Below are 9,681 nucleotides of genomic sequence, written 5' to 3'. Positions count from 1 at the left end.
TGTGGGAGGTGCTTCAGGAAGCGTGGGGTGAAATTTCTACAGATTACCTCAACACATTAACAGCTAGAATGCTAAAGGTCTGCAATGCTGTAATTGCTGCAAATGGAGCATTCTTTGACGAAAGCAAAGTTTGAAGAACAAAATTAATATTTCAAATAAAAATCATTATTTCTAACCTTGTCAATGTCTTGACTATATTTTCTATTCATTTTGCAACTCATTTGATAAATAAAAGTGTGAGTTTTCATGGAAAACACGAAATTGTCTGGGTGACCCCAAACTTTTAAACGGTAGTGTATATAATAAGGGGTCCCTGCTCCATCTCTATCAGTTTGGGGGTCCTTGGCCAGAAAAACGTTGAAGACCCCTGCACTAGACGATCTGGCAAAGAACAGAGGAAATGGGCCGTTTATATATACTGGGTGACTGATGACTGATGGAAAGCAGGTGAGTCTGGGGGTGGGGCAGGTAATGGGATCCGTGGGAAGGGGTGATGCAGAGCAGGGGGGAGTGGCTGAATTCTGAAACGACATGAGAATTAGTACATGAAAAACCAGATAACAGAAAATGAAAATGCTATGAGCTGACTGAAGTTGTGACAATTTGTAGTATTACAGCAGCAAGAGTCGAAGAGACATCAGTAGGTAATAAGAAACATGTAATACTTAAGTTGTGAGGAATATAGAAATATGGAAATATATGAATGTAATTAAACTAATGTATACAGTGTAAAGACAGTAAGACATATTGTGAGAATATGTACAGTACTGCACATGAACCGTTGATATTGCACAGGCAGATGAATCTGGCACAGTTAAGAGTTAAAGTGTTAGAGTGCAGTCCAGAAGGGGGGTGCATAGTTTGTACTGGCAGCAGAGCTGCTTGTACATTTGTTTCAGGTTTTACAAGTTTTATCATCCAGCATCTCAAGCTCCACCCTCTCCTGACTCACCTGAGAAACCAGGAAACATCTGTTCCTCCCTGAAGAGACGCAGGCTGAAAACCAGACGATCACATTCACCTTCCAGACCAAACTAAACCAAACCAGACCAAACGTCCTGAGTGAGTCCAGCTACAGGAGAGAAGAGTCAAACTACAACCTGCCGACGCTCCACACACTGACCGTGAGTTTAACAATCACCTCGACTCAGAGAGGAAGTAAACCTCAGTGAAGTTCGTGGAGCTGTGACTGACTGACTGTCTGTTTTCAGCTTCACCTGGAGACTCAATGGCTTCCAGATTAGAAGAGGATCTCTGCTGTCCCGTCTGCCATGATGTCTTCAGAGATCCTGTCCTTCTGTCATGTAGCCACAGCTTCTGTAAAGACTGTGTGAAGAGCTGGTGGAAAGACAAAGAAGTAAAAGTGTGTCCACTTTGTAAGAGAAGATCTTTAAAGCGTAAACCACCTTGTAACCTGGTGTTGAAGAACCTGTGTGAGACCTTCTTACAGGAGAGAGATCAGAGCTCTTCACATGCTCTCTGCAGTCTGCACTCAAAGAAACTCAGACTCTTCTGTCTGGACCATCAGCAGCCAGTGTGTCTCGTCTGCAGAGATTCAGAGAAACACACCGACCACAGATTCAGACCCATCGATGAAGCTGCACAACAACACAGGAAGCAGCTTCAGGAAACTCTGGAGGCCTTGAAGAAGAAGTTACAGTGTTTTGAACGTGTTAAAGTAAAGTTTGAACAAACAGCAGAACACATTAAGGTCCAGGCTGGACTCACAGAGACGCAGATCAAGGAGCAGTTTAAAAAAGCTTCATCAGTTTCTGGAGGAGGAAGAGGAGGCCAGGATGGCTGCACTGAGGGAGGAAGAGGAGCAGAAGAGTCGGATGATGAAGGAGAAGATCGAGTCTCTGAGCAGAGACATAACGGCTCTTTCAGACACAATCAGAACCACAGAGGACGAGCTGAGAGCTGAAGACGTCTCGTTCCTGCTCAACTACAAGGCTGCAGTGGAACGAGTCCAGCAGCGCCCCCTGCTGGATGATCCACAGCTGGCCTCAGGAGCTCTGATAGACAAGGCCAAACATCTGGGCAACCTGAGCTTCAACATCTGGAACAAGATGAAGGACGTGGTCTCCTACAGTCCTGTGGTTCTGGACCCAAACTCTGCTCATCCAGAACTCGTCCTGTCTGAAGATCTGACCAGTTTGAGACGAGGAGAGAAACAGAAGCTTCCTGACAATCCAGAGAGGTTTGATTATTACTTCTCAGTCCTGGGATCTGAGGGTTTTAACTCAGGGACTCACAGCTGGGACGTCCTGGTTGAAGACAGTACATGCTGGTTACTGGGTGTGTCAGAAGAGTCTGTCCAGAGGAAGGGAGACAAACTGTCTGGATACTGGGGAATAAGGTTCTATGAAGGTAAATACAAAGCAGTGTCACCATCAGCATCATCTGTTCTCTCTGTGCAGAAGATCCAGAGGATCAGAGTGAAACTGGACTGGAACAGAGGAGAACTGTCGTTCTCTGATCCTGATACTAACAAACACATTCACACCTTCACACACACTTTCACTCAGAAGATGTTTCCATACTTTAACACTGGAGATCACTTGAAGCTGTTACCTGTGAATGTCTCTGTGACGCTGGATCAGAGCAGTTAGAGAGAAAGATTTTATTCATCATGTTTATTTCTTCAAGAGAAATCTGCTGAATTTAAATGTTAAACTCGTTATTCTAAAGCTTTGTTTATTTCTCCTTTTACTTCTCACTCATTTTTATTTCTCCTGTCGACTTTTCCACGTGTGTAAAAAGATTTAATTATTTTCTGATCTTTATCTTTGGTTTGTTTTTTACTTTCATGGAAAATGTTTTCTATCATTTAGATTTTGTGTGGATCCATGAAGTCGAGCAAACTGATGAAGATCCACATAAAAACACATTCATCAATAACAGCTGATCATTGTTCACATTCAACAAACTTTATTAAAACTCACACATGAGACATGATTCATGTTTAATCACATAAAGTCTGTTCACATATGAAATAATCCAACATATATGAACATTTGTCTGTTTGATGTGATGAAGCCAAAATGATTCTGTCTGTAAAAGTGTTTATTCAACAGCAGCCTAGTGATGTGATTTTAATATTGTGATCAAAATAATAAAAACTATGAAACAGAGTTTTGACCTTTTTTAAGTTGAGATGTAAATATAAAGCCAAAATGCTGCTGTCACAAACTCTGGTCTGGAGCTGGAGATCTACATTCAGGGTAAATTCATTTAAACAATGTGATGACATCATGACTCTGTGGTGGAGTCTCAGTTAACTGTGATTACATTTCACACTTTTACCTCATTGTAATGTTTCTTGTCTCACATCGTTTGGTTAAAGAGCAAACTTAGCATCCGCTTGCTAGTTAGCATTAGCCGCACTAGCATTACCTACGTTAGCATTAACCTTGTTAGCTAACATTACCCACTAGCCACCATTCTTTACATAACATTACATTTCATTTTGCTGACGCTTTCATCCAAAGCCACTCACAATAAGTGCATCAACCATGAGGAACAAACCCAGAACAACAAGAATCAAGAAAGTTGCTCTGGGTCAAGAAAGCCAAACTACAAAGTGCTATAAGTAAGTGCCATTGAAGTGCTACTAAATTGTTAGTTTAAACTTATATTCAAGGTATAGTCGGAAGAGGGGTGTTTTTAGTTTGCGGCGGAAGATGTGTAGACTTTCTGTCCTGATGTCAATGTGGAGCTCATTCCACCGTTTAGGAGCCAGGACAGAAAACAGTTTTGATTTTGTTGAGTGTTCAGCTCGCAGTGAGGGAGCAACAAGCCGATTGGCAGATGCAGAGCAGAGTGAATGGGCTGGGGTGTAAGGTTTGACCATGTCCTGGATGTAGACCGGACCCGATCCGTTCGCAGCACGGTACGCAAGTACTAGTGTTTTGAAACGGATGCGAGCAGCTACTGGTAACCAGTGAAGGGAGCAGAGGAGCGGAGTAGTGTGGAGACTGTAAACCGTGGCATACAATGCACTGTACTTAAACTTGTTCTCATACCTAACCTTTATATATATTACAGTATTCCCTTAGCTTTATTCAACATCACACATACATGAATGCACTGTGCTCATAAAAAACTGTGACCTATGCCTTAGAAAGAATTCAAGCAGCTGCCCCAGGTTCTGAAGGGCAGATAGGAAAGGCGTTGTCTTGTCTGATGAATACGCATGCTTACGCACACAGAACATACAGCCGATAAAGCAGGAACACAATGTTCCTCACTCCAATGAACAACAACACCGTATCTGCAAAACTACTGAAGACCCACGAGGCTTCAGCCGGGTCAAGGCTTGTTTGTAAAACACAAAACCAAACACTGTCAGAATGTGAAGATTTGCCCAGCAAACTGTCAAGGAGGGGCGAACCTGGGAGAGGCTCCTCACTATTCGCGGATTCCAGTGCCAAGAGGCTGGGACCACGCCTGCGCACCAGCAAGGGAGAGCCAGGTCTAAACCATGGTGACTCCCCCTCGTTATCGACCAATGAAGTTCTACCTACTATTATAAGTATTGCACCCGCCGTCCGTTCGGGGCGACTCTTGACTACCCCGTGCTACTAGATAGCCGAGGCTGTGCATTGAGTGCCCATAGCTATGTGCTCATAGCTATGCTGTACCTTTTCATTGCCTCTGAATAAATACTTGTTGAACCAAACCAAGACCGGCTCTTCTCATATCTCGGGACAAAAGAACACGACAAGGGACACGAGAGCCTGCCTAAGAACTTCAGCACAAGCAATTGGCCACGACACAAAGTCTGACCAGCAGATGCACAACAACAGGAGCCACCACCAGCAAGACCAGTTCACTGGACTTTAAACAGCACCTCAAAAAGGACCTTTCCCCCTTTTCATGAACTGGTAACATAACTGGGCTAATTACACGAGGCCTATGCACAGGACTGTTGAATTCTCTTCATGTGATTGTGGGAATCTAGACGACTGGCTCCTGTGACGTGGTTCAAGGTCACATGACCAGCCGGTAGGCAGGAAACATGAAAAGTCTACCGGGTTCAGCAGAGGGTCCCTTGACTCTGCTGCATGCGGATTGCTGCGGTGGACATCTCCCTTTAATGCAGGTGTGTGAATTGATTGTGGCAGCGTTCGCTCTGGCAGCGTTTATAATGAGTGCAGCATGAGTTTGATTGTATGACTCTGATCCTACCAGGGTGATAGCCGGTTGCCAGCATCCCGTCCATAACCGAGGGAACGGGAGCAAACATAACTGATGGTAATTTTTATAGCACCGTAAGCTTCTTTCTACAGCACTGAATAGCTGCGGCTTGTTCTATCCAGCTTGTGTCTCGCTACGTGACCGTTCGTTCGGCGCCTCGTGGACGCTTCACATGGTCACAGCATTTTTTAACCTGTGTTTATCAACACCAAAAAATGGGTATTGTGTAAAATCATATCTGTATGTTTCAGTGACGTGACCACCGACAAGCTGCCGTGGCGATATAGAGACCCCGAAGTGTCGCAGTAACACTGGCATTCGGCCCCGTCCTGCATTACTGTGCCACAGGTCTGTGTGTTTTCAAAGGAGGCTGATATTTGATTTCGTCTTTGAAGAATGTTTTTTTTTTCCTGAACAAACCAATGCAACATGTGGGGCTGGCAACTAACGTGTTTTGTCTGTTTCCTTAAAAGGGACCGGGCCAGCCACTGTTTCCTGTTGTTAGTTTATGGTTTCATTTCTTTGTTCGAATTGTTTTATCTCTTAACAGCTGTCTGCTTGCTGGGTTATGTGGACGACCCGCATATAGATATGTTTTAATTTGCTAACCTCTAGTGAATCTGAATGTAGTTCATTCATTTTCTTTATTGGTGATTGGCTGTAACGAGTCTGTTCTCCTCCTCTCTGCAGAGGATTCTGTAAAAGGCCGGGTCCATACCGACACACTGTCTCCGTCCTGTGGTCAGGCTGCACTGGGTAATCTTGTAGTGGTGTGTATTTGTAAACCTCAATACTACATGAACTTTTTAGTATTTATTTGATGGTATAGTGCATGTTGCTGTCAGTAGGCTCGCTGTCTCCTCCTTTCTGTCTCTCACAGTTGTCGGTAGGACGCTGTGCCCGAGCAAACCCGACCTTATCACAAGGAAGAAAGCAAACTCCAATGTTTACAAATGTCTGTTGTTTTGTTATTGACCTCATGCCTCTGGTATTTTAAATCATTTTGATTCTGCTAGAATAAAGTTAATTAATCACAGTTCACCTCGTTACCAATCATTCCTGTTGTGGAAGCCACAGAGCATTGTCACATGATTAACTGATAAGGAGTAAGGGTTTGAGGGTTCCTCCTGCCCTTGAGCAGGAGGTGGCGTAGTCGGGACAGTTTCTCTTGCCCAAGGGCACCACATTTATTTTTATAAATTGGATTTGTGTTGTTGTGATATTTGGTAATACGTTATTTGAAAGCTAATGTTGGTTCTGTGATGTTCTTCATAGAATCTGACTCTTTCTTTACATGTAACTAACTACTTCCTCTGACCCGGCACCAACACCTCACACACTCCTCTCCCCAAACACACACATGTGATCTCAGCCCCTTGATCCCAACACTCCAGGGGGTCTTTTGTCTTCATAGTGGCCAGCCGCCATTTTGAAACCACACTTTGTCACTCACTCACTCACTCAAACACACACACACACACACACACACACACACACACACACACACACACACACACACACACACACACACACGTATACTCACATTCACATGTATATAGTAAGTTCACTTGGTTAGTTTGTGTTTATATTTTTATTATTTTCAAAATAAATGTTTTTCTGAAACACAAATGTTGTCTTCATTAATGTTGCATAAGTGTGAAGTTTTCCAACCTCTGAACTCCATATCCTTCATCTTTGCAAACTACTGACGTGGTCATTTTGGTTAAAGTTAATTATTAAATTATTCATCAAAGTTCCAAATTTGTAGTTAATACTTTCATGAGACTTAATCAATAAATGTTCTCTTTTCCTTCCTTTGAAGGCTGGTGCCCCGAGGTAGCTTTAATGTAAACTAAAGTTATTATTTAATATTAATATTAAATATGTTTCTGACAGACACATTTATTGAAAGCCCAAAGTCACATCATATAATGCTGTCACACTTAAGGTATAATAATCCCAATAAAATGTACAATCATCTGATGATGTCATACTTTTTACTTCACTCACACACAAATTAATGAGCAAACTTAAGCTGATTTGAATTTTATAAAACCCTCTTTTCATTTTCTGAACTTGTGTCCATTTGTTTGCACTTTGCTTCTGTCTCTTTAATGTGACTTCAGCTCTGCAGTTACGTCACAGACTCCCCCCCCCTGCACTTCCTGTTGATATTTAACTTTCACTTTCACTCGAGCAGAACTTCCTCTGAATTTTGAACACACAGCAGATCACAAACATATTCAAGCAGCTATTTTACAACAAGTCTCTTGTCTGTGTGAGCTTGTTGCTGCCAAATGACTTTTGACCAGTTTTCAAATCCAAGGCTTGAATTACTTTTTACAATCGTGTCCTGACACACCTGAGAAACCAGGAAGCATCTGTTCCTCCCTGAAGAGACGCAGGCTGAAAACCAGACGATCACATTCACCTTCCAGACCAAACTAAACCAAACCAGACCAAACGTCCTGAGTGAGTCCAGCTACAGGAGAGAAGAGTCAAACTACAACCTGCCGACGCTCCACACACTGACCGTGAGTTTAACAAACACCTTGACTCAGAGAGGAAGTAAACCTCAGTGAAGTTCGTGGAGCTGTGACTGACTGACTGTCTGTTTTCAGCTTCACCTGGAGACTCAATGGCTTCCAGATTAGAAGAGGATCTCTGCTGTCCCGTCTGCAAAGATGTCTTCAGAGATCCTGTTCTTCTGTCATGTAGCCACAGCTTCTGTAAAGACTGTGTGAAGAGCTGGTGGAAAGACAAAGAAGTAAAAGAGTGTCCACTTTGTAAGAGAAGATCTTCAAGGTCAGAACCACCTTGTAACCTGGTGTTGAAGAACCTGTGTGAGACCTTCTTACAGGAGAGAGATCAGAGCTCTTCACATGCTCTCTGCAGTCTGCACTCAGAGAAACTCAGACTCTTCTGTCTGGACCATCAGCAGCCAGTGTGTCTCGTCTGCAGAGATTCAGAAAAACACAGCGACCACAGATTCAACCCCATCGATGAAGCTGCACAACAACACAAGAAGCAGCTTCAGGAAACTCTGGAGCCCTTGAAGAAGAAGTTACAGTGTTTTGAACGTGTTAAAGTAAAGTTTGAACAAACAGCAAAACACATTAAGGTCCAGGCCGGACTCACAGAGACGCAGATCAAGGAGCAGTTTAATAAGCTTCATCAGTTTCTGGAGGAGGAAGAGGAGGCCAGGATGGCTGCACTGTGGGAGGAAGAGGAGCAGAAGAGTCGGAGGATGAAGAAGAAGATTGAGTCTCTGAGCAGAGACATAACGGCTCTTTCAGAGACAATCAGAACCACAGAGGACGAGCTGAGAGCTGAAGACGTCTCGTTCCTGCACAACTACAAGGCTGCAGTGGAACGAGTCCAGCAGCGCCCCCTGCTGGATGATCCACAGCTGGCCTCAGGAGCTCTGATAGACGAGGCCAAACATCTGGGCAACCTGAGCTTCAACATCTGGAACAAGATGAAGGACATGGTCTCCTACAGTCCTGTGGTTCTGGACCCAAACTCTGCTCATCCAGTACTCGTCCTGTCTGAAGATCTGACCAGTTTGAGACGAGGAGAGAGACAGAAGCTTCCTGACAATCCAGAGAGGTTTGATTATTACTCCTTAGTCCTGGGATCTGAGGGTTTTAACTCAGGGACTCACAGCTGGGACGTCCTGGTTGGAGACAGTACTTACTGGACACTGGGTGTGTCAGCAGAGCCTGTCCAGAGGAAGGGAAACAAACAGTCTGGATCATGGAGAATAAGGTTCCGTGAAGGTAAATACACAGCAGTGTCACCATCAGCATCATCTGTTCTCTCTGTGCAGAAGATCCAGAGGATCAGAGTGAAACTGGACTGGAACAGAGGAGAACTGTCGTTCTCTGATCCTGATACTAACAAACACATTCACACCGTCACACACACTTTCACTCAGAAGATGTTTCCATACTTTAGCATTATAGATCACTTGAAGCTGTTACCTGTGAATGTCTCTGTGATGCTGGATCAGAGCAGTTAGAGAGAAAGATTTTATTCATTATTTTCTGATCTTTATCTTTGGTTTGTTTTTTACTTTCATGGAAAATGTTTTCTATCATTTAGATTTTGTGTGGATCCATGAAGTCGAGCAAACTGATGAAGATCCACATAAAAACACATTTATCAATAACAGCTGATCATTGTTCACATTCAACAAACTTTATTAAAACTCACACATGAGACATGATTCATGTTTAATCACATAAAGTCTGTTCACATATGAAATAATCCAACATATATGAACATTTGTCTGTTTGATGTGATGAAGCCAAAATGATTCTGTCTGTAAAAGTGTTTATTCAACAGCAGCCTAGTGATGTGATTTTAATATTGTGATCAAAATAATAAAAACTATGAAACAGAGTTTTGACCTTTTTTAAGTTGAGATGTAAATATGAAGCCAAAATGCTGCTGTCACAAACTCTGGTCTGGAGCTGGAGA

The 9,681-nt window shown here is 43.1% G+C and overlaps 1 protein-coding gene across 1 annotated transcript; it reads left to right on the top strand.

Moving 5' to 3' along the window:
- Positions 1-7,837: 7,837 nt before the first annotated feature.
- LOC117756700 (zinc-binding protein A33-like) lies at positions 7,838-9,220 on the top strand. Its single transcript, XM_034577394.1, has one exon. The coding sequence runs from the start codon at positions 7,838-7,840 to the stop codon at positions 9,218-9,220; it is 1,383 nt and encodes a 460-aa protein (XP_034433285.1).
- The last annotated feature ends 461 nt before the right edge of the window (positions 9,221-9,681 follow it).

This window comes from Hippoglossus hippoglossus, chromosome 22 (genome assembly GCF_009819705.1).
Source record: "Hippoglossus hippoglossus isolate fHipHip1 chromosome 22, fHipHip1.pri, whole genome shotgun sequence".
Taxonomy (NCBI): domain Eukaryota; kingdom Metazoa; phylum Chordata; class Actinopteri; order Pleuronectiformes; family Pleuronectidae; genus Hippoglossus; species Hippoglossus hippoglossus.
The sequence above is the reverse complement of the archived record's forward strand: the minus strand, read 5'-3'. Positions and strand labels throughout refer to the sequence as shown.